This window comes from Podarcis raffonei, chromosome 8 (assembly GCF_027172205.1).
Source record: "Podarcis raffonei isolate rPodRaf1 chromosome 8, rPodRaf1.pri, whole genome shotgun sequence".
NCBI lineage: Eukaryota > Metazoa > Chordata > Lepidosauria > Squamata > Lacertidae > Podarcis > Podarcis raffonei.
Genome location: NC_070609.1, coordinates 4,790,504 through 4,814,547, shown reverse-complemented (window position 1 = coordinate 4,814,547; position 24,044 = coordinate 4,790,504). Strand labels below are relative to the sequence as shown.

Sequence of the window (24,044 nt, the reverse complement as noted above, 5' to 3'; positions counted from 1 at the left end):
CAACCGCCCCCCCTGCCCAAGGCAGACTTGCCTGCCCAGCTAAACCAGAGCCCAGAAGCAGCAGCAGCTCCCATCGTAGGGAAATGGAGGTATAAATAATTGAACTTTATAGAGGTATTGATTGGCACGAGCCTGCCATTAGCTCCGGCAGAAGGCAAGCATAATGTCCTTTTTCGTTTTGCCATTCCTGGCTTTATGAAACCCACCTTCCTGTTTTTCTAGGAGAGAGAAAGCCCAAGGATTTTCCATCTCTATGCACCCTCTGCGGTCCTGAGATCAAGGATGGTCGGGAGATGGTCTCGTGTGTGCTTGGATCAGGCCCCCATGGCCCGTTCAGTTGGCAGTTAATCCCATGAAAACACAAGGGGAGCGATTCCCGGGTAAAATCCGCACAGTAGCTCCCTTTGATCTGCTGTGCAGCTCAGCTCACTTCCTTGAGCTGCCTGGAACCACCTGCTCTGCCCTCTGCTGGATTAAAAAGGGGTGTGCAGACAGAGTGACAAACCTAGACAGCATCTTAAAAAGTAGAGACATCACCTTGCCAACAAAGGTCCATATAGTAAAAACTATGGTTTTTCCAGTAGTGATGTATGGAAGTGAGAGCTGGACCATAAAGAAGGCTGATCGCCAAAGAATGGATGCTTTCGAATTATGGTGCCAGTGTGGTGTAGTGGTTAAGAGCAGTAGTCTCGTAATCTGGGGAACCGGGTTCGCATCTCCGCTCCTCCACATGCAGCTGCTGGGTGACCTTGGGCCAGTCACACTTCTGTGAAGTCTCTCAGCCCCACTCACCTCACAGAGTGTTTGTTGTGGGGGAGGAAGGGAAAGAAGAATGTTAGCCGCTTTGAGACTCCTTAAAAGGAGTGAAAGGCAGGATATCAAGTCCAAACTCTTCTTCATGGTGCTGGAGGAGACTCTTGAGAGTCCCATGGACTGCAAGAAGATCAAACCTCTCCATTCTGAAGGAAATCAGCCCTGAGTGCTCACTGGAAGGACAGATCGTGAAGCTGAGGCTCCAATACTTTGGCCACCTCATGAGAAGAGAAGACTCCCTGGAAAAGACCCTGATGTTGGGAAAGATGGAGGGCGCAAGGAGAAGGGGACGACAGAGGACGAGATGGTGGGACAGTGTTCTCGAAGCTACCAGCATGAGTCTGACCAAACTGCGGGAGGCAGTGAAAGACAGGAGTGCCTGGGGTGCTCTGGTCCAGGGGGTCACGAAGAGTCGGACACGACTAAACGACTAAGCAACAACAACAATGCACCCTCTGCGGTCCCAAGATCAAGGATGGTCGGAGCTGGTCTCGTGTGTGCTTGGATCAGGCCCCCATGGCCCGTTCAGCTGGCAGTTAATCCCATGAAAACACAAGGAGAGCAATTCACAGGTAAAATCCGCACAGTAGCTTCCTTTGCACTGCTGTGCAGCACAGCTCACTTCCTTGAGCTGCCTGGAACTACCTGCTCTGCCCCCTGCTGGATTAAAAAGGGGTGTGCAGCCAGAGTGGAGAAGCTAGTGATCAATGGGAAGTCGGAACGTAAGTTGAGCAGGCTGGATCAGGCCAAAGGGGGCCTCCCATTGAGTCCGGGATCCTGCTCTCCCAGGGGCCAACCAGATGCCCATTATGGGAACCCCGCAACCTGGGGAAGGGAGTTCTGTAGTTTAACCATGCACTGCATAAAGGACTCCCCTTATATCTTTTAATCTGTTTTTAGTGTGTCTTTCAACATGGGGGAATTCCACTGCATGCTGGGTGAAAGAACCTTTCCAGGGAGGTACCGGATTTTTCGCTCCATAAGACGCACCTAGTTTATAGAGGAGGAAAACGAGGGAAAAAAAATATTCTGAACGAAACAGTGGATGTATGATTTTTGTGGTTCATGCTGTGGCCACAGACATGTGATTTGACGGTGAGTTTGGGGTAGCCCAGTGCAAAAATCCTGAGAATCCATGTGGATCCATGCTGTGTAACCACGTTTTTGCACCACTGCAGCCCCACGAAACAGTGGGTGCGTGATTCTTTTGGTGCAGGCTGTAGCCATGGACATGCTATGTGATCTGATGGTGAATTTAGGGTGACCCAATGCAAAAATCTTGAGTATCCATGGGCTTTTACCTTCCCCCTCCCAGGCAGCCTCCTTTATTGCTAGCGTCCCTTATCTCCCTCCCGATCCTTTGCCGATTAGCAGCTTAGTTTCAACACCCCCTTCCCTCTTTCAAAAAAAAAAAAAAAAAGAGCATGATCTGCTTTTTGCCCCTGGGCAATTCGGCTCCAGGGACCACGCATTTGCTCCATAAGACGCACAGACATTTCCCCTTACTTTTTAAGAATAAAAAAGTGCGTCTTATGGAGCCAAAAATATGGTAAATCACATTTCTAACACATTTTAGTCCCAGAAATCAGTTGCCTCTTTTTATCCCTCTCTCTTTCTCTGTTTTCTTTCTCCTTTCCCTCCCCCTTTCTTTTCTCCCTTCCGCGCTGCCCTCTCTCTTAATTATTCCTAACCTTAGTTTTGTTTCTATATACGCCTTTCTCTCATTTCCTTGTGTCTTTCGGATTTGATTATCCTAATATAATTTCCCCACAGATGGGGTCATCAAGTATGTGATCGTTGTCTAATGAGATGTGCTATATTTCTCCCCATTTGCTTTCAACTTTTCTAATCTTCAACCACTCCCTCTGCCCTAAAAAATAAAAAAAAATAAAGCAAGGACGAGAAGCTAAGACGTCAGAGCCACAGGACAATATCAAAGCATTTATCTGAGCTTTAAAAAAGATTATATATTGAGAGAGAGAGAGGGAGGAGCCCCTTCTCCAATAAAAACAGATACCAAGCAGTGAAAAGCCTTGCTAAATTTGCAGAAGTGTGACAGGTCGTTCTGATGGATCAGATGCTTCTTTCATTTCCCAGACTGGGTGTTGGCTGTTTTGGACGTTCTGGGGTGGGGCTGGGAGGCCCTCCCTGCGCAAAAATGCCCCCAAATTGCAACTCGTGGCTTCCCTGCCCACTTTTGGCCCACAAGGAACGGCCGCTTGCTTTTCTGGTCCTCAGCACCTCCCCTTTTGGATGGCAGAGAAAACACACGGACACCGTTTTTTCATTTTAAAAAACACCTGGTAGCTGTAATGGGCAGAGACACATACAGACACACACACACTTTGGCCACCCAAGTCAGGCCCGAGACCAAGTTGCTTCTGCCAGATCCCTCTCCCCCCAGATCTCTCGCTGCCTTTCTCTCTTTTACAACACTTTGTCTAGCTGCCCCAGTTTAAAGTCACACCCAAGTTTATATATTAAAAGCAGAAGGAGGGGAGGGGTCCCTTTTATGGGTGGGACGCGCCCCGGCTCAAGGGCAGTCTAACAGCGCTCATGTCCTCCTGATTCAAAGGCCACAAAACGGAGGAAGCCAGGACTCTCCTGGCTGGAGTTAGGAACCGGAAAGGGACATGGGGAAGGATGGATCTCCTTGGGAGCAGCAGCGAAGCTCTTTTATCATTCCCGGGAGAGTGACAGCTCCCAAATCGCTGAGCTTCTTCAAGCCTCTTTGCTTGGCAATGAGAACCGTCGGTTCCTCCATGGGAGTCGATTGCAGGGAATGCCAAACCTCGCTGATTTGACCGTACCCTTTTGGGCGGCAGTGGCACCTCAGCTCTTGTTGCCCTGGGGACACCGGGCCTGTAGGGGGCAGGAGGCCAAGCGAGGGTGTGGGGCAGAGCCGGCTGGCGCTACCCCTTCCCTTGCTCAGAGGAGACCGCCAGAGGGGTCGAGGATGGAGGTGCCAGGCCAGGCGGCTGTGTTAGAGGGCAGCTCTAATACCGGCCAGCGGCTGGTCCGAAGAAAGACCCCCGCTTGGCCAAGATGCTGCCCCACAGAGGGCCCCTGCCCCACACAAGCTGTCCCGGCAGCAGAATGGTCAAGGCTTCCTCGTGGAGAGTTCCGGCCGGCTGGCGAGCTGCAGGATCCACTCGCGGAAACAGCGGAGGATCTCCCTAGACCCTGCCGGCCATAGGGGCAGGGCGCTCCCCGGCCAAGTATCGGGCATAGGCCTCCTCAAACATCTCCCGGCAGGGGATGGCGGCCCCGAGTCGTGCGCAGATGAGGAATGATCCGGCGATTTTGCGGTGTAGCGAGTAGCTCTCCTCCGGAGGGGGGCTGAGTCGGTGCTTCAGCATCACAGGAATGAGGTCCTGGATGCAGCGAGTCGTGCGCTGGGTGCTAAAGTCGAAGGGGCCCGGCGTGGAGAAGGCCTCTCCCAGGATCATCACGGCGTCCACATGGGCGTCCTCAAAGACCTGCCGGGAGAAGGAGGGAGGTCAGTCCAAGGGCAAGTGTTTCTGGGACTGGCTGCTCAGGTAGGGGCCACGGGCTGACAGGAAGGGGAAGAGGGGTTCCTGGGCATGGGCAGACTGCCTTTACCACTTCCTTCAGCCTTGAGTCAGACCCCACCTGTGTCCAATTCTGGATGCCGCAGTTTTAGAAGGGTGTTGACAAGGAAGGTGGGCAGAGGAGGGAGACAGAGGTGATCAAGGGTCTGGAAACCAACCCTGATGAGGAACGGTTGAAGGAGCTGGGAACGGTTAGCCTGGAAAAAGGAGACTGAATGCTTTGATAAGTAAGGGGAATGAGATAAAAGAATGAATCTACCGTATTTTTCGCTCTATAGGACGCACTTTTCCCCCTCCAAAAATTGAGGGGAAATGTGTGTGAGTCCTATGGAGCGAATGTAGGCTCCTTGGCTTCAGCGATAGCAACGCTAAGCCTCCGAAGCGCAGAGGGAGCACTCCCTCCGTGCTCCAAAGGCTTCGCGTTGCTTTCGCTGAAGCCTGGAGAGCGAGAGGCGTCGGTGCGCACCGACCCCTCTCACTCTCCAGGCTTCAGGGATAGCTGCGCGCAGCCCCTCTGTCAGGGAGAGGTTGCGTGGGGCTAAAGAGGAAGCCCAAACAGCCAGCAGGATGGATCCTGCTGGCTGCCTTGGCTTGTGACATAGCCGCGCGCAACCCCTCCGGCAGGGAGAGGTTGCGCGCAGCCTGTATGCTGCTGTTTGGGGCTGGGGGGAATAAGATTTTTTTTCTTGATTTCCCCCCCTAAAAACTAGGTGCGCCCTATGGTCTAGTGCGCCCTATGGAGCGAAAAATACGGTACTTGCAGGCCACAAGCAGTCTTTCTCAACCTGTAGGTCCCCAGGTGTTGTTGAACTACAACTCCCATCACCCCTAGCGAGCAAGGCCAGAGCTCAGGGATGATGGGAGTTGTAGTCCAACAACATCTGGGGACCCACAGGTTAAGAATCACTCAGATAGAGGGACTGGGTTTCACTAGGGGGCGCTGCCCTACCTCAGATCGGCAAGGAAGGAGGGCTTGGGCCCAGGGCTCTCCTGCCTTGCGTTCAAATCCCCTTTTCTGGGTGCAGCACCCTTGCAGGATTAGGCAGGCCCAGCAGCACAACATGGGATGGAGCTGGGTGTGGGTGGGTGCTGGAGGAGGCAAAGGGGATGTGCAAGGAGGGAATGGTTCGTCGCTGCCCCCTTCTCTTCCTTTTTAAACTTCAAAAGTGGGGATGTGCCCCCATAGCCTTTCTCAACCTGTGGGTCCCCAGATGTTGTTGAACTACAACTCCCATCATCCCTAGCTAGCAGGGCCAGAGCTCATGGATGATGGGAGTTGTAGTCCAACAACATCTGGGGACCCACAGGTTGAGAACCGCTGCCATAAAACCTTCAAAGAATCTAAAACAAACAAGCCAGCCCCCCACCCCCAGCGAAATCACCCAATGCCAGGAATGGCAGAGCAACTGCCCAGAGGAGGGGGGGGGCAGAAAATGGCACCCCACTCTGGACAGTATGGGAGTTTGCAAACCTGGTGCCCTCCTAAGAAGAGCCTGGCTGTGGGATCAGGCCCATCTAGTCCAGCCTCCTATTCTACCCCAAAGAACCGAGGACTCCAGACAGACTGCCGCTGGATCTGGAGGCTCCATAAGAGCATGAGAAGAGCCTGCTGGATCAGGCCAAAGGGGCCCCATCCAGTCCTGTTCCCACAGTGGCCAAGGAGACGATGCCTCTTTGGGGAAACCCACAAGGATAAGGGGACTCTGCCCTCCTGTGGTTCAGAGCAAAGGGTTCCCAGAAGCGTCGCTGCCTCTGACTGTGGAGGCAGAGACCCGCCATCCTGGCTAGTAGACGCCAATAGCTCTCTCCTCCTCCATGAATTTGTGCAAGCCCCTTCTAAAGCCATCCAGGCGAGTGGCCTTCACTGCCTCTTGTGGCAGGGAGTTCCACAGTTTATGTGCTTCATGAAGAAAGTATTTTATCTGCATTCAGCTTCATTGCAATGACCATGAGTTCTACAGTTATGAGAGAGAGAGAGAGAGAGAGAGAGAGAGAGAGAGAGAGAGAGAGAAACTTTCCTCTCTTCCCACAATTGTTGTTGTTTAGTCGTTTAGTCGTGTCCGCCTCTTTGTGACCCCCTGGACCAGAGCACGCCAGGCACTCCTGTCTTCCACTGCCTCCCGCAGTTTGGTCAGACTCATGCTGGTAGCTTCGAGAACACTGTCCAACCATCTCGTCCTCTGTTGTCCCCTTCTCCTTGTGCCCTCCATCTTTCCCAACATCAGGGTCTTTTCCAGGGAGTCTTCTCTTCTCATGAGGTGGCCAAAGTCTTGGAGCCTCAGCTTCAGGATCTGTCCTTCCAGTGAGCACTCAGGGCTGATTTCCTGAAGAATGGAGAGGTTGGATCTTCTTGCAGTCCATGGGACTCTCCAGAGTCTCCTCCAGCACCAGAATTCAAAAGCATCCATTCTTTGGTGATCAGCCTTCTTAATGGTCCAGCTCTCACTTCCATACATCACATACCATTTTATAATCTCCTCTCTGTAAGCAGCAAGAGCTCTGGTCTCCTTGAGAAACTTTGCGACTAGCTTAAGGTGGACAGGCAGGGACAAAGACCATCGCGGCAGATCGGTGGCAGGGTCGGGGAGAGATTTAAACCTCCCCTCCTCTTCCTGCCCCCCTCTTCCTGGCTCACAGCCTCTTGAAATCCACCCGCTCTGCCCAGCGCCCCTCAGTGCCAACCCAAAACGCTGGTTCCTGTTCAGCCTGGGGCAGCCGGTGAGATTAATCTCCCGACGGACACGCTCACCTTGGTCTCGAACCCCGTCATGAACTTGAGGTCTTTGGACTTCTGCAGCACTTTGGCCCGGTCTCCATCCGCCGCGGCCCTCACCACCTTCGCAAAGAGGAAAGAGAGGGGCTGAGGGGGTGGATATTGGGGGGCTCAGCCCTGCTCTAGCCAGCGGCTGACATTATATAGCCACCACTGGAGCCCCACTTCCCCAACCTGCTAAATGTGTGGGGTGCTATTGGGATTATTTTATTATTATTATTTTGCGTATTATGTGAGGAATGAGGTTACAGGGAAGCAGGCAGAGGGCCTTCTGGGTAGCCTGCCCTGTGGAACGCCGTCCTGTAAGATGTAAAACAACCATTTGACTTTTAGACGACATCTGAAGGCAGCCCTGTAATAATAATAATAATATTTATACCCTGCCCATCTGGCTGGGTCTCCCCAGCCACTCTGAGCAGCTTATGGCACATATAAAGGTAAAGGTAAAGGTACCCCTGACCATTAGGTCCAGTCGTGACCGACTCTGGGGTTGCGGCGCTCATCTCGCTCTATGGGCCGAGGGAGCCGGCGTTTGTCCACAGACAGCTTACAGGTCATGTGGCCAGCATGACTAAGCCGCTTCTGGCGAACCAGAGCAGCGCACGGAAACGCCGTTTACCTTCTCGCTTGAGCGGTACCTATTTATCTACTTGCACTTTGACGTGCTTTCGAACTGCTAGGTTGGCAGGAGCAGGGACCGAGCAACGGGAGCTCACCCCGTTGCGGGGATTCGAACCGCCGACCTTCTGATCAGCAAGTGCTAGGCTCTGTGGTTTAACCCACAGTGCCACCCACGTCCCAATGGCATATATAAAACATAGTAAAACATCAACCATTGAAAACTTCCTGATACAGTGGTACCTCGGGTTACATACGCTTCAGGTTACATACGCTGCAGGTTACAGACTCCGCTAACCCATAAATAGTGCTTCAAGTTAAGAACTTTGCTTCAGGATGAGAACAGAAATTTTGCTCCGGCGGCGTGGCGGCAGCAGGAGGCCCCATTAGCTAAAGTGGTGCTTCAGGTTAAGAACATTTTCAGGTTAAGAACGGACCTCCGGAACGAATTAAGTACTTAACCCGAGGTACCATTGTACAAGGCTGCCTTCAGATGTCTTCTAAAAGTTATGTAGTTCTTTATCTCCTTGACATCTGATGTTTATTGTGTTTTTAATATTTTGTTTGGAGCCGCTCAGAGTGGCTGGGGAAACCCAGTCAGATAGATGGCATATAAACAATATTATTATTATGATTATGCTCCAAATTATGTTGTTATTATTATTAAACGACAGAGATAACACATTACGGAGGTGATGGAAAAGGCCAGGAAGTTAAAATGGACACATGCAGGCAAGAGGGGGCTCAGGCTGGCGGATTAAAGTAGGGTTAGTATGGAGACCCTGCCCTTTCCAACGGCCGAGGGGACGCCCACCAGTGTGATGCCTGGACAATCTAGAAAACAGGCATCTACCCCAGGAGGGATGTGAGATGCTGTAAAAGGAGGCGGAAAAGATAACAGGCACTCACCTCAATGTAATTGTCAGTGAACTCTTTGCTGAAGTCTCGGCTGGCCCCAAAGTCCAGCAGGGTCACCTGCGAGGAACGAGGACGAGGGGTTAGACGCGCCTGCAGTCTCTCGCACCCGGCAAACATCTCCCCCCCCACCCCGGGAATCCGGCCCAAACTCCCACCTTGTGCCTCTCGGCATCGTAGAAAAAATTGGACCAGTTTGGATCGGTCTGCATGAAGCGGAACTCAAAGACCTCTCGGAGGCACAGGCGAAGGATGTGGGAGCAGATCTGTGGAGAGAAGGAGCAGAGGAAGCCCTCCTTTATTTTTAAGATACTTTTAGTGGAAGGAAAGGCAAAACTTAAAGGAAGAAAGGAAGAAAAGAAAGAAGGTACCAGAAGAAAAGCGTTAGGCGGCAGCAGGGCAGACACAGAACACGAATCTTGCGGCTTAATAAATACTTTAAAAATATTACCAATATGTTGAACACATGGTGGACTGAACAAAAACGTCAATCTTAATTCCCTTGCTTTCTTATCATGTGTGCACCATGTGAATGGAGAGATGGCAAGAATAAAATGGAAGAGAACGGGCGAATTGTGTCTTATTTTCATGTAACCCATTAGCGTAACCTGGAATGGCCATGCGTCCGTTTGCCTCCTCGTTTACAAATGATGTGAAATCAAACCGTACTGCAAGAACCCTTCCTCTTTTACTAGATCCTACTAGAGACTGATTATTATTATTTTCCGGCCAGGCTACCTGCCAGACTCTTGAGTGCCACTAGTCCAGAGAATGACTAGCTAAAGCGTTTCCCAGAACCTCGCTAGAGACATTCTCGCTGCGAGAGATGAGCTCCTTGTTTTTTTCCATCTCTTTATTGGCTTCAGAAAATCAATTTCAAAGCGCCAAATACAGAGAAGGCACAACAGTTCGATCGGGGATTGGAGATGTTTCCTTTAATGCCTTGGCCCAGAAATCTGCAGCCTTGAGGTCATCCTATTGCACGGTGCCTGCCATTTGGCAGCATTTATGCATAGCTGTCAACTTACAGATTTGAAAATAAGGGACCAGCAGCCTCAAAAATAAGGGATCAGCAGCCAAAATAAGGGATTTTCAGAGCACAGGTAGGTTCAACTTCTGAGCCCCTCCCAGCCAAAGGCAGAAAGCCCAGCCAGCAGCCAAACGAAGCCTCAAGCGGTGGTTCCCACAGCGCAGCAACCCGGCAAAGGGGATGCAGCAAGGAAAACCACCATCACCTCTCCGCTGGGAAGCGCTGAGCAAAGACGAGTCCCCAGGCAACACGGCCGATTTGATCAGCACAAGGCATGCAAGCTCCACCCCCCCCCAGTCGTTCTTAGACTCCTTATTGGGTGAGCAACGCAGCCAAGCAACACAGTTGGAGCCTCCCTCCTCCCTGGCTGGCAGGGAGGGAGGGAGAGGAGCTGCTTCCTTTGAAACCCGGGGAATTTAAGGGACATCATCAATAAGGGACAGCAGCGGGACACGGCGCTGGGATAAGGGACTTTCCCGCCAAATAAGGGACGGTTGACAGCTATGCATTTATGTAGCCTTCCCTGGGCAGGCAGGAAAGGGGGCTGTGACCGCCTGGGGGGGGGCAAATGCTACGAAGGTCTCTTATAGGGACGCTCCGTTTTGGGGGGTAACGCCATCCACTGACACCGAGGCCTTTCTTCCACCACCCAAGCTTTCTCCGTAAGGAGAGCCCTGCGTACCTGGCCCCCACCTCACCTCGTTCCGCAGCTCCTGGCTGAGCTCCTGGCAGCGGTCCAGCGGGACGCCCCCCGCCAACTCCATCGACAGGACCCTTTGGGTGGACAGCTCCTCTACCACCTTGGGCACCTCGAAGAACGGGTCTCCTTCCAGGAGGTGCCTGGGGGAAGAGATGCTTCAGCAAGGAGGCTCTTTCCAAGTGGGAGGGCCGCAAGACACCCCCCCCAAAAAGGGTGGTTGGTCCTGAGGCTACAGGGGTCGTCCAGCCTGGTCCCAAAAGGCACCTCCCTTTGCGGGAGGCATTATTGGGTTATTACTTTTAATTTTATTTTATATACTGGGATGTTTCTACGTGAACTGCCCTGAGACCTCCGGGTATAGGGTGGTACATAGATTACCGTATTTTTCGCCCTATAGGACGCACTTTTTCCCCTCCAAAAATGAAGGGGAAATGTGTGTGCGTCCTATGGGGCGAATGCAGGCTTTCGCTGAAGCCTGGAGAGAGAGAGGGGTCGGTGCGCACCGACCCCTCTCGCTCTCCAGGCTTCAGGAAGCTATCCACAAGCCTTGGGAGCCCACGGGAGGTCCTGCCGGGCTCCCATGGCTTTCGGAAAGCTGCCTGCATCCTGAAGCCTGGGGCGCACTGAGCTCAGCGTGCCCCAGGCTTCGCGCAGCTCTTGCAGAGAGCTGCCTCCATCCCTGCAGATAGCAGCCTGTTCTGGGGGCTGGGGTTGGGGGAAATAAGTGCCTGGGGGGGAAATAATTTTCTTCTTCTTTATTTCCCCCCCCAAAAAACTAGGTGCACCCTATGGGCCGGTGCGCCCTATGGGGCGAAAAATACGGTAAATAAATAGTAATAGTGGGCTCTGCCCCAGCTCCCGCCCACGCCCGTGGCTCAGTGTGGCACAGCGCCCGCTATGGAGCCAGAAGTCCCTGGGTTCAGTCCCTGGCAAGAACTCTTGAAACCAGGTCGTGCTGTTGCTGCCAGCCAGGGTTGACTCTCAGGGCAAGGCAGCTCCCCACTTTCCCGAGTCAATTCCAAGATCTGGCAGCCCTGGGCAGGACAACTGGGGCAGCCGTGCTGGCATTTCCTTGTTAGGGGAAGGGTTTGCAGGGAAGGATCTTGAAAGGCTGGATAATCCCCAGGAGCAAGGCCAGGCCAGGGGTTTGCTCTCAGCTACCTGAAGAGGGACGTGGGTGGCGCTGTGGGTAAAACCTCAGTGCCTAGGACTTGCCGATTGTATGGTCGGCGGTTCGAATCCCCACAGCAGGGTGAGCTCCCGTCTTTCGGTCCCAGCTCCTGCCCACCTAGCAGTTCGAAAGCACCCCCAAGTGCAAGTAGATAAATAGGTACCGCTCCAGCGGGAAGGTAAACAGCATTCTGTGTGCTTCTCTGGTGCCGGTTCACCAGAGCAGCTTCGTCACGCTGGCCACGTGACCCGGAAGTGTCTCCGGACAGCGCTGGCTCCCAGCCTCTTAAGTGAGATGGGTGCACAACCCTAGAGTCGGACACGACTGGCCCGTACGGGCAGGGGTACCTTTACCTTTTTACCTGAACTTCCTACAAATACCCAAATACAGACGGTCATTTACCCTCGCTAGATTTACCGTGCTGCCATCTGCCTTATTGCAGGGCAGATTCGAGGGTAAACCGTACGCGGAACGCGTCTGCCCCTGCGGCTTGATGGAGGTAGAAACTGTCTCTCATGCTGTTTCTACGGGAATATACGCTCGGTATTTATTACCCCTGCTATGCAAAAATCTCCAAATGAATCCGAACTTCAATGTCTAAAATCCCTGGTAGAGGACAAGGATCCTGAGATCACACTAAGGGTAGCCAAATTCTGTGCGACTGCCATAAAACGTAGGGAACAAGCTGTGCTATCATAACGATTAAAGCCTTAAATGATAATTTTATGTTACATGTTAGTGACTAAGTTTTAATTTACATATATATTTTAACTGTTGTTACATCTGTATTGTCCCTGTTATACCTAATTGCAAATTCAAATGTATCCCTATCGTGTTTTATGACTTCCTTGATATTGTATGTGGGCTGGAACTGGGCTGTGACCGAAATAATAAAATTCATTCATACCTGAACTTCCGGGCGCACTGAGCCTCCCGCTGGTAGTCGCATTCCCACTCCAGCTCCTTCTGAAGCACCTGCAGGGTGTTGTCAGCAAAGAGACCTGCAAGGAAGAAGACGGGCACAGGCTGCTCACTCATGAGAGCACAAAACTGGGGAACTCCCTGGTGCAGGAGGGAAAGACCAGCCACCCACCTGGACGGCTCTCAAGGACGACTGGCCAGATTCAGGGAGGAGGAAAGGGCTCTGGTGCTCAGGTCCTGCCTACAGGTTGCTAGCTGGTAGGCCCTTGTTAGAAGACGGACTAGATGTGAAAAGGTATAGATTGCTCTTGGAATGGCATACAAAAGGTGAACAGGTAAAATCTGTAATGGAACACTGGGCAAGGGATTTGAGGCATAACATTCAGATTGCAGATTGGGAAAGCTTATGGAAAAACAGATTTGAAATTCACAGCACGTTGTACGCTGAAAGAAAATTATATGAAAATGATGTGTCGGTGGTATTTGACTCCTAGTAATCCTAATAATTAAAGAACCTTTTATTAAAGAACCTTTTATTGAGGGTGAAAGAGGAGAGCACAAAATATGGTCTGAAGCTCCACATCAAAAAAATGAAGATCATGGCCACTGGTCCCATCACCTCCTGGCAAATAGAAGGGGAAGAAATGGAGGCAGTGAGAGATTTTACTTTCTTGGGCTCCATGATTACTGCAGATGGTGACAGCAGTCACGAAATTAAAAGACGCCTGCTTCTTGGGAGAAAAGCAATGACAAACCTAGACAGCATCTTAAAAAGTAGAGACATCACCTTGCCAACAAAGGTCCGTATAGTTAAAGCTATGGTTTTCCCAGTAGTGATATATGGAAGTGAGAGCTGGACCATAAAGAAGGCTGATCGCCAAAGAATGGATGCTTTTGAATTATAGTGCTGGAGGAGACTCTTGAGAGTCCCATGGACTGCAAGGAGATCAAACCGATCCATTCTGAAGGAAATCAGCCCTGAGTGCTCACTGGAAGGACAGATCCTGAAGCTGAGGCTCCAAGACTTTGGCCACCTCATGAGAAGAGAAGACTCCCTGGAAAAGACCCTGATGTTGGGAAAGATGGAGGGCACAAGGAGAAGGGGACGACAGAGGACGAGATGGTTGGACAGTGTTCTCGAAGCTACCAGCATGAGTTTGACCAAACTGCGGGAGCCAGTGGAAGACAGGAGTGCCTGGCGTGCTCTGGTCCATGGGGTCATGAAGAGTCGGACACGACTAAACGACTAAACAACAACAATCCTAGTAAGCTAGCAAAAATGTATAAAACAAGTACAAATACCTGCTGGAAATGTAAAGAAAAAGAAGGTAACTTTTATCATATGTGGTGGTGGTATAAGGCAAGAAAGGCTTTCTGGCAAATGATATACAATGAACTGAAAAACATGTTTTAAATAACCCTCGGGGGGCGGGGATCCAGAAGCCTTCTTATTAGGAATTATAGGTACCGACATCCCAAAGGAACTCTTCATGTACACGACAACAGCAGCATGGCTGCTACTAGCCCAGAGATGGAAAGAAGAAATTGAGTCCCTAGCAGAGAGGAATAGCAAACCAAGCTATTAGACTATGCTGAAATTGCAAAACTGACCAGAAAGCTCAGGGACCAAGAAGACAAAAACTTCCAAGAAAGAATGGGTGGAAATTATAATTAATTAGGAGACCACCGGAAGCAGATGAAAAAAAGGATTTTAATCTCACTTGTAATGTAATAAAGACTACGGACAATATGGACAGATGCAAAATATAGATTATGAAATAATATGCAATTGAAAACATTGACAATAGGACCCATGGAAGGGATTGTGGGGGAAGTCTCAAGATTCAGATAAATCTCTCTATATGGATATGTATTTGGTTTTGTTATAAATTTATACCTGTAAAATCAAATAAAAACGATTTTTCAAAAAATCTGATTTCTTTCTGCAGGGCCTGTAAGACAGAGTTGTTCCGCCTGGCCTTTGGTTTGGAATCAATTTGATTCCCTCTCTCTCTTTCTTTTTCCCTTTCTTTCCTTCTGTGTTGGAACTCCTATTTGGGGACTTCCCTGGCTTTATTCTGGCCCATGTAGGACCAGTCTGGATAGTTAGCCTTGGTGAAGACTTGACGTTTTCATCCCCCCAGAATTGAGTTTTCACTGAAATGAGGCTGCATTTTAATGTTGTATTTTAATCTTGTTTTTAAGCTGTATTTCAACCAATTGTTTTATATCTGGTGTTAGCCACCCTGAGCCCGGTCTTGGCTAGGGAGGGCAGGGTATAAATAAAAATTATTACAGTGGTACCACGAGTTAAGTACTTAATTCGTTCCGGAGGTCTGTACTTAACCTGAAACTGTTCTTAACCTGCAGCACCACTTTAGCTAATGGGGCCTCCCACTGTCGCCGTGCCGCCGGAGCACGATTTCTGTTCTCACCCTGAAGCAAAGTTCTTAACCTGAAGCACTATTTCTGGGTTAGCGGAGTCTGTAACCTGAAGCGTATGTAACCCGAGTGTCAGGGAACTGCCATCGGAGCCTAGGGTGGAGGTAAGGCTCCCTGACGATGCAGGAGAAGGAACCAGCAGGGAGAGAGAGCAAGCTTCCTTGGAGGAAGGAAATAGGAGGGACACCAGGAAGAAAGAGGAGGCTGCAGAGGGAGGGCTCCGAGACTCTTCCACAGAGAGCAGCAGGGAGAGCCCCGGACCTCCGTTGGGCACGCCCACTCTGCGCAGGAGACTTCCGCGCAGAGAGGCTAGGCGGAGACTTGGAGTGAAGGAATTTTTATGTTGGAAGAAGTTCAGAAAATGCCCACTAACGGATTCTGCCAGTGACTGAGACAGTCATGGAGAAAGGGCTGTCCAGCCAGGGAAAGGTTTATCCAGGCAACGCTGCCTAGAGCTGCAGCACCCTTTACGCACAAGCAACCCCAATTCCCTTTACACCGAGGTACCACTGTATTATTATTCTTATTATTATGAATAGGAAGAGAGAAGATGGGACTAGATGGGACCCCTTGGGCTCACCTTGTGCTCTCCTTACCTTCTGGGAGCATCATGCTCATCTTGAGCACCACCAACAGGTTATCCACGTCACTTCGGATGCTCTGAGCGATGCCTGGATACTGCAGGAGGAGAGGAGAGAGATGGAACGTCAAGACTGGCTGGGCTGCCAAGGGCTCCCAACCCCAGCAGACCAGAGACTTGCCTCGCAGTCAAGTCTCTCCCTACAGGCTCTGCCCTCGCCCCGTAGCCAGAGCACCTTCCTTGCGTGCACAGTCCCGGGTTCAAATCCCGGCAACGTCTCCACGCCTGAGCCAACGTTTACCTGGATCTTCATGGCCACTTCGGTCCCGTCCTTCAGCACCCCAAGGTGCACTTGGCCGATGGAGGCGGCCGCAAAGGGCGTTTCCTCAAAGGAGGCGACTCTGTCCCGCCAGTCAGTGCCCAGTTCTTCCACCAGGACACCCTGGAAGGGGAAGAGCAGAGAGTCCCTGGAGCAACATGCTGGAGAGCTGCCTCACACCATCAGCGGCTGCCACCTGGACTGAGGCAAACCCCGCGGGCATCTTCCTGCGCTGGCAGCGTCTCAGTGCGGCGGCTGAGCCGGACTTCCCTGCTCAGAGCATCCATGCCAACTATCCCACCCAACCACAGGCGGAGGGCAAAGGCGGCTTCCCTTGCGGCCCCCTGCCCCACCCCACAGCAACGCACCATCATCTGAGAGGGCGGCATGAAGTCGGCGCTTTGTCGGACGCGCTGGAAGATCTGCTGCAGCTGGGGGCTGATGAAGCTGTTATCTGCGGGGAGAAGTGGGCGTCCCAAAGAAACTGTTTTTTAAATACCATTTGCAACGCTGCAACCCTGGTGTTTCCTGCTTGGCAGGGGGTTGGACTCGATGGCCCTTGTGGTCTCTTCCAACTCTATGATTCTATGATTCTAACCCACCCTGCTGGCCTGGAGAGGCTCTTTGGTTTTGGCTTGGGAGGGCAGTCCCTTGACGAGTGGGGAGGACTTCCTGGTCCTGAATGGGGCAACTCTGCCCCTGAAGGACCAGGTGCGCAGCCTGGGAGTCATTCTGGACTCACAGCTGTCCATGGAGGCGCAGGTCAATTCTGTGTCCAGGGCAGCTGTCTGCCAGCTCCATCTGGTACGCAGGATGAGACCCTAGCTGCCTGCAGACTGTCTCGCCAGAGTGGTGCATGCTCTGGTTATCTCCCGCTTGGACTACTGCAACACGCTCTACATGGGACCACCTTTAAAGGTGACCCGGAAACTGCAACTAATCCAGAATGCGGCAGCTAGACTGGTGACTGGGAGCGGCCGCCGAGACCACATGACACTGGTCTTGAAAGACCTACACTGGCTCCCAGTACGTTTCCGAGCAAAATTCAAAGTGTTGGTGCTGACCTTTCAAGCCCTAAACGGCCTCGGTCCTGTATACCTGAAGGAGCGTCTCCACCCCCATCATTCTGCCCGGACAATGAGGTCCAGCTCTGAGGGCCTTCTAGTGGCTCCCTCACTGTGAGGTTACAGGGAACCAGGCAGAGGGCCTTCTCGGTAGTGGCACCTGCCCTGTGGTACGCCCTCCCACCAGATGTCAAGGAAATAAACAACTATCTGACTTTTAGAAGACATCTGAAGGCAGCCCTATTAGGGAAGTTTTATTCTGTTTTTAGTATTCTGCTGGGAGCAGCCCAGAGTGGCTGGGGAAACCCAGCCAGATGGGTGGGGTATAAATAATAAACTATTATTATTATTGTTGTTGTATAACCTTGCAGGCTTGGGGGGTGGGGGACGAGGGATGGATCTCTTTGGAATTTTCCCAATGCCAACCAGCCAGCAGCCCCATCAACCCTCCCATCGATTCTGAGAAGCCCCCCCTGGGAAGATGCTGACAGGAAATGGGAACACCCCCTTCTCCCCCCCCTGATACCTTGAATGCTCAACATCTGGCCAATCTTGAGGGCAGCCCCACGCATTTTGCAGAGGGTGTCCACGATCCGCTCGGCGTTTGCTTCCGACAGGAAGGGGTTGGAGTCCAGCAGGAAGCTTGCGTCTGCAGAAGGGGAGGGAAGAAAGATTCGCGTGTGCCTGGGGTAGTAGGTCTCTCATGAGAGCAGAATATTTGCGTCTCCACCCCCATCGTTCAGCCCGGACACTGAGATCCAGCGCCAAGGGCCTTCTGGCGGTTCCCTCATTGCAAGAAGCCAAGTTACAGGGAACCAGGCAGAGGGCCTTCTCGGTGGTGGCTCCCGCCCTGTGGAACGTCCTCCCACCAGATGTGAAGGAAATAAGCAGCTATCTTATCTTTAAAAGACATCTGAAGGCAGCCCTGTTTAGGGAAGTTTTTAATATTTAATGCTGTATTGTTTTTAACACTCGACTGGGAGCCGCCCAGAGTGGCTGGGGAAACTCAGCCAGATGGGTGGGTGGGGTATAAATAATAAATAAATTATTATTATTATTATTATTATTATTATTATTATTATTATTATTATCATCCTGCTGGGTCAGGCCAAAGGGGGCCCAGCTGGTCTCACATCCTCTTCCCTTGAGAGCAGAAGAAGTGTCCAGGCACTTTTTGAGGCAAGGCCAGCCCCAGCCACACACCCCGGCCCTCAAAATTCCTTAGTAGCAACCCCTTGTGGCCTCGCACGCACATGTGCAAGAGAGCACGAGTGCACAGGGCAGGCCCTTCTCTCGCACCTTCCTTACCCTTTATTTTTTGCTCCCCGTTAAGGGAGTTCCTCGCCACTTCCACCAAGGCTCCGAAGCCCAGGCCCACAGCCAGACCTGGAAGGGAGAAAGGACTGTATGAATCGCAGGCGGGGTGTGTGTGTGTGGAATAGAATGAGTCCAGTCTCCCCCTCAGCCCAGTCGCTCCCACCACCAGCTCCAACTGCCCCTCCCCACCCCACCAATGTGGAACCCATAGGAAGGTCTACTCTGCAAACATAAATTACATTAGGATCGTCCTCAAGAAACGCTTAGGATTGTAATTTTGTGAGTGGAATATTCATTTCAAGCCATTCATTCTCAGCCCTCTCCAATTCCCAAATGACAAGATTTATTGTGATAGTTTAATACTTCCTTTTCAGGGGGGAACTTGCTACAATTCAAGGACCTCTCCAGGTTAGTTTTTGTAGATGTGCATTCAACTTCCACGCTCCTGCAGCCGTTTACAACGTTCCACGACTGGCCCTTTCTTCTGAGCAACTGGCGTCTGTCTAAACATTCCGTGACATCACAGCAGCCAAACCAATGGCAGCAAAGCAGGCAAACGAAAGGCAAAATCCAGTTGCATCACCCTGGCATTCTCTGTGATGCAACAAATCCTCAACTGCGAATGCTGCCGCCTGGAGGATCTCACCTCCAAAATTCGCAAGGCGTCCAACGCGGGTCACTGGTACTTTCCGCTCTCGGGCCCTCTCGCTGAGCTGAGGAACAAAGCAGACAGCAGAAAAGTTAAGCCAGCCAGATGCTGGGGGACAAGGAAGGCTCACCCCCTCTTGTGAGCGCTCCAGAAACATCTGGGAACAGAACATTAAGGCAAGATGGGTCCACCTTGGTGCATCCAACCAGCTTATTTTTATGCTCTTAAGCATAAAGTTTCTAGAGTTGCAATCTGAACCAACAGCGGCAATTAGCAGCACTACCTGTGCATACACCTTAAGCCAGAGCTTTCCAAACTGTGTGCCGCAACACACTTGCTTGTCGGCTGCAGCGTGTGGGTGTGTTGCGAAACGAAAAAGTGTGTCACAAACACGGAACATTTGGAAACTTCTGCCTTAAGCGTTGTGCTGAACATTGCATCCCTGCTGGATCCTGGTTGGCTCAGGGTTCAAGCCACCCACTTCCCCCCCTCCCCACAAGACCCAGGCCTTACCTTCTGCCTCATTTTGCCCAGACTCTCCTGGTCTTTCCTCGGCCGAGATTCCCTCGCCTTCTGGATGTCCTCCACCGTGAGACCTCGAAGCGGCGCACTCTGATGAATCAGACGGGGGCGACCAGAGCTGGAGACTCCCCAAAGCCCGGGTGCCCCTGTGGGCATGGGAAGCGGCTGGTCACCGGAACGATCGGCAGCCCATCCTGTGGCGCTTGCGGTGTGACAAGAGTTTTCCCCCTGCAGGAACCACCTTCCTGGGTAAGGCAGGTTTTCCTGCTCCTCCCGAGGAGATGCTGGGAGCGCCACGGTTTCCTGCTAAAAGCAGAAAGCAGATTGCTGTTTCCTGCCAGGTCCAGGACACAGAGCTCTCAGCCCCCAAAACCCAATATCTTCTAAAGCGCTGGGATCAGGTGCACCAACTCTCAGGGACAGAAGTTTCATTAGCCCCCTCAATATTCCTTAGCAGGGCGCTCAGCCCCAGCCCCCCAATATTGAGGGGGCAGAGGAATGCAAACATCAAAGCATCTACCAGCTCCATCTGGTACGCAGGCTAAGACCCTACCTGCCTGCAGACTGTCTCACCAGAGTGGTGCATGCTCTAGTAATCTCCTGCTTGGACTACTGCAATGCGCTCTACGTGGGGCTACCTTTGAAGGTGACCTGGAAACTGCAATTAATCCAGAATGCGGCAGCTAGACTGGTGACTGGGAGTGGCCGCCGGGACCACATAACACTGATCTTGAAAGACATACATTGGCTCCCAGTATGTTTCTGAGAACAATTCAAAGTGTTGGGGCTGACCTTTAAAGCCCTAAATGGCCTCGGCCCAGTATACGTGAAGGAGCATCGTCCAGCTCCGAGGGCCTTCTGGCGGTTCCCTCCCTGTGAGAAGCTAAGTTACAGGGAACCAGGCAGAGGGCCTTCTCGGCAGTGGCGCCCGCCATGTGGAACGCCCTCCCATCAGATGTCAAAGAGATAAATAACTACCTGACATTTAGAAAACATCTGAAGGCAGCCCTGTTCAGGGAAGTTTTAAATGTGTGACATTTTTATGTATTTTTAATCTTTGTTGGAAGCCGCCCAGAGTGGCTAGGGAAACCCAGCCAGATGGGCGGGGTACAAATAATAAATTATTATTATTATCAATGGAAGGCTAAACCAGCCTGCATGGGGCAGGGAGCCCCACATGTGCCACACGCCCCCCCCCCAAGAATGGAAATTGCAGAGGTCAAGTAATGGAGCAGCTGAGCATCCAGGGGAAAGGTGACCTCATTTTCTGCTTCTTGAGCTTTCAAGGCCATTACCCAGCAGGGAAAACTGAGCCTGCCTGTGTGCTAGACATGTATCTATCTATAAAAATATATAATATTGGGACAGCAGCTCCCAGTGGAGGTGGACATCCTGGGCTCCACAAGGCACAGTGGCTTTTGTGTGTTCACCAGGAGGCAGATTGGGACGCGGGTGGCGCCATGAGTTAAACCACAGAGCCTAGGACTTGCCGATCAGAAGGTCGGTGGTTTGAATCCCCACGACGGGGTGAGCTCCATTGCTCAGTCCCAGCTCCTGCCAACCTAGCAGTTCGAAAGCACGTCAAAGTGCAAGTAGATAAATAGGTACCGCTCTGGCAGGAAGGTAAACGGCATTTCCGTGAGCTGCTCTGGTTCGCCAGAAGCGGCTTAGTCCTGCTGGCCACATGACCCGGAAGCTGTACACCGGCTCCCTCGGCCAATAAAGCGAGATGAGCGCGGCAACCCCAGAGTCGGCCACGACTGGACCTAACGGTCAGGGGTCCCTTTACCTTTACAGGAGGCGGATTGGACTTGTGCCACGTGGACATCTACGGATGAAGGATGGTATACAAATTTAATACAGTGGTGCCCCGCAAGACGAACGCCTCGCAAGACGAAAAACCCGCTAGACGAAAGGGTTTTCCGTTTTGGAGGTGCTTCGCAAAACGAATTTCCCTATGGGCTTCCTTCGCAAGACGAAAGCCCATAGGGAAACCTCCGGGACAGCGGGGAAGCGCAGCGCGTCTTCCCCACTGTCCTCGGACCTCCTCCGAAGGCTGGCGGTGGGGCAGAGAGACCTCCTCCCGCCGCCAGCCTTCGGAAGGCTGCTCCGAAGGCTGGCGGTGGGGCAGAGAGACCTCCTTCCGCCGCCAGCCTTCGGAAGGCTGCTCCGAAGGCTGGCGGTGGGGCGGAGAGACCTCCTCCCGCCGCCAGGCTTTGGAAGGCTCCTCCGAAGGCTGGCGGTGGGGCGGAGAGACCTTCTCCCCGCGCCAGCCTTCGGATGGCTGTCCTGAAGACTTGCGGTGGGAGGAGGGTTTTCCTTCCCACCGCCAACATTCAGAATGCTGTTCTGAATGTTGGCGGTGGGGAGGAAAAACCCTCCTCCCACCGCAAGCCCCGGGAACAGAGGAGAAGCGCTGCGCGCCTTCCCCTCTGTTCCCGTACCTGTCCTGAAGGCTTGCGGTGGGGAGAAAAGCCCTTCTCCGCACCGCCAGCCTGGCAAGCGGTCTCCATAGGAACCGTGCTTCGCAAGACGAAAAACTCGCAAGAAGAAAAAACTTGCGGAACGAATTAATTTCGTCTTGCGAGGCACCACTGTACACAATAAGAGCATCCTCCTCCGAACCCCTCACTTCCCTGTAGCAGTGACCTCCCCAGCTTGTGTAGAGAAGAGTACGCAACACACATGCTGTTTAAGTGGCAAGCGATTTCTATTTTGGCTGCAGGCGTCAACATGCTTAACCGGTTGGGTTCGTCTCTTGGAGCTGATTTTCATCCCTGAAGCCAGGAGTTAAGGGCAGGTGCTTGAGTTTCAGAGGCCATTTCAGCCCTGCTCTCCAGCCACTTTTGGGCAGAGTCAGCATCCACGACCCTCTTCCAGCAGGGAGGCAGCGATGGCATAGTGGTTAAAGTGTCAGACTGGGAGAGGCCGGGGTTCGAATTCCCACTTTTTTTTTTCGGGGCGTGTGATCTTGGGGAACAGCCACTGCCTTTTCTGAGCCTAACCCACGTCGCAGGGTTGTGGTTGTCGTGGGGATTAAACGAAAGGGTAGGGAGAAGAACCCTGGAGGAAAGAAGGAGGGCTGCGGATGCAACATATTAAATAAAAGCAGCCGCACAGAGGCCTCTGCCCTGCAGGGATCAGCGCAATCATAGAGGCCGGTGCGCAGTTTCACGCTCACAAGGGCATTGCACACTTGTGAGACTTGTTGCACACTTATGAATGAGCACCGGGTTCTGGACCCTTGACACTCACCCGGCAGGGTCCTTCTGACGTGTGGGTTGGTGCCCAGAGCCCCAGCCCAGGACTCTTCTCTCCCCCCCACACACACTCCCCCCCCCGACTCACCCTCCTCTTCGTGCAGCTGTCAGGTCTCCCCTTGGAGCTGTGGGTCCCGGAGGAGGGTCGTGCCAGCCTGGCCCCCTCAGGGGCGACCCTCCCCGCAGAGCAGCTCCCCAGGAACCGGAGCCCCCGCTTCCAAGGCATCTCGGCCCGGGGGAGGGGAGAGGAGGGGCCCCGAGTCCAAGGGCCCTGGGGGGGCAAAGGTCAAAGGGCGCCAAGAGTGAATGAGAGAGACCCCCCCAAAAAAAGAGCGGGGTCAAAGGTCACCAGGTCCGGGTATTGGGGGGGGGCAGACTGTTCCCACCGCGGTCCGACCCTCGCCGCTCGCTTCTCCCTTCCTCTGGCCACCGGCATCTACTTCCGGGTCCAGCTAGTCCCGCCTCCCTTCCGGACGGGCGCGGCGGGCGTCCAATCAGCGGCCCCGCATGCGTTCCCGGGCCCTGGAAGGCGTCAGCCAATCAGGGCTCGAGGATCCGCCCCCGCCCGCTTTGATTCATTCATTTCTCTCCCGCCCTCGTTCCCGCGGCCATTCAGGAAGAATCCTGGAACTCGCTGCCACGGGAGGAGGGAAGCCGCGCTGCTATTCTTAGCTTTTTAATTTATCGCCCGCCCGAAGATCACCGGGCGGGTTGGCAATATTAGAAAGGGATGGAGCGTGTCGGCTGAAGCCTCCTGATCTCCCGGTGGCCTTGCAAAACGTCTCACGGGGGAAACCCGCGAGCGGGATCCGGGCACAGGGGCCACGCTCTCCCTGGCCCTCTCCTCCTCCGTGAATCTTTCGAATCCGCTCTTAAAGCCACCCAGGCTGGCTCATGGGGCGGGGAGTTCCACCGTTTAACTAGGCGCTGTTGGAAGAAGGACTTCGTATTGCTGTCGGCATCCGTTGGTCTCAAGAGACAATGGCGAGCACGGGGTGGGGTTTGAAGTCTAACCAGGTCCCCAGATGTTCTTGAACTACAACTCCCATCAGCCCCAGCTAGCAAGGCCAGAGCTCAGGGATGATGGGAGTTGTAGTCCAACAACATCTGGGGACCCACAGGTTGAGAATCACTCAGGTAGAGGCACTGGTTTCACTAGGGGGCGCTGCCCTACCTCAGATCGGCCAGGAAGGAGGGCTTGGGCCCAGGGCTCTCCTGTCTTGTGTTCGAATCCCCTTTTCTGGGTGCAGCACCCTTGCAGGATTAGGCAGGCCCAGCAGCACAACATGGGCTGGAGCTGGGTGTGGGTGGGTGCTGGAGGAGGCGAAGGGGACGTGCAAGGAAGGAATTGTTCGTCGCTGCCCCCTTCTCTTCCTTT

At 52.8% G+C, this 24,044-nt stretch overlaps 1 protein-coding gene across 2 annotated transcripts; it reads right to left on the bottom strand.

The window, feature by feature from the left end:
• Nucleotides 1-2,764: 2,764 nt before the first annotated feature.
• Nucleotides 2,765-22,966, bottom strand: COQ8B (coenzyme Q8B). Of its 2 annotated transcripts, none has more exons than XM_053401749.1 (14): nucleotides 22,755-22,966; nucleotides 19,398-19,709; nucleotides 18,882-18,948; nucleotides 18,227-18,304; nucleotides 17,445-17,567; nucleotides 16,223-16,308; nucleotides 15,837-15,977; nucleotides 15,552-15,633; nucleotides 12,500-12,593; nucleotides 10,420-10,561; nucleotides 8,850-8,957; nucleotides 8,686-8,751; nucleotides 7,135-7,221; nucleotides 2,765-4,292 (listed from the first exon to the last, which is right to left on the bottom strand). In XM_053401749.1, the coding sequence occupies exons 1-14, from the start codon at nucleotides 22,890-22,892 to the stop codon at nucleotides 3,990-3,992; spliced, it is 1,827 nt and encodes a 608-aa protein (XP_053257724.1). In that variant the 5' UTR covers nucleotides 22,893-22,966; the 3' UTR covers nucleotides 2,765-3,989. The 2 variants fall into 2 exon arrangements, with proteins under 2 accessions (XP_053257724.1, XP_053257721.1); XM_053401746.1 differs by having other exon boundaries at nucleotides 2,766-4,292; nucleotides 19,398-19,712.
• Nucleotides 22,967-24,044: the final 1,078 nt, after the last annotated feature.

What these genes read in the sequence shown, in the direction of transcription:
- COQ8B (XM_053401746.1), bottom strand. Translation starts at nt 22,892, where the DNA reads ATGCCTTGGAAGCGGGGGCTCCGGTTCCTGGGGAGCTGCTCTGCGGGG. An exon ending in TCACTGACAATTACATTGAG is followed by an intron (nt 7,222 to 8,685) that starts GTGAGTGCCTGT and finishes CTCTTTGCGAAG; the next exon opens with GTGGTGAGGGCCGCGGCGGA. An exon ending in TGACGGGGTTCGAGACCAAG is followed by an intron (nt 4,293 to 7,134) that starts GTGAGCGTGTCC and finishes TTCTCCCGGCAG; the next exon opens with GTCTTTGAGGACGCCCATGT.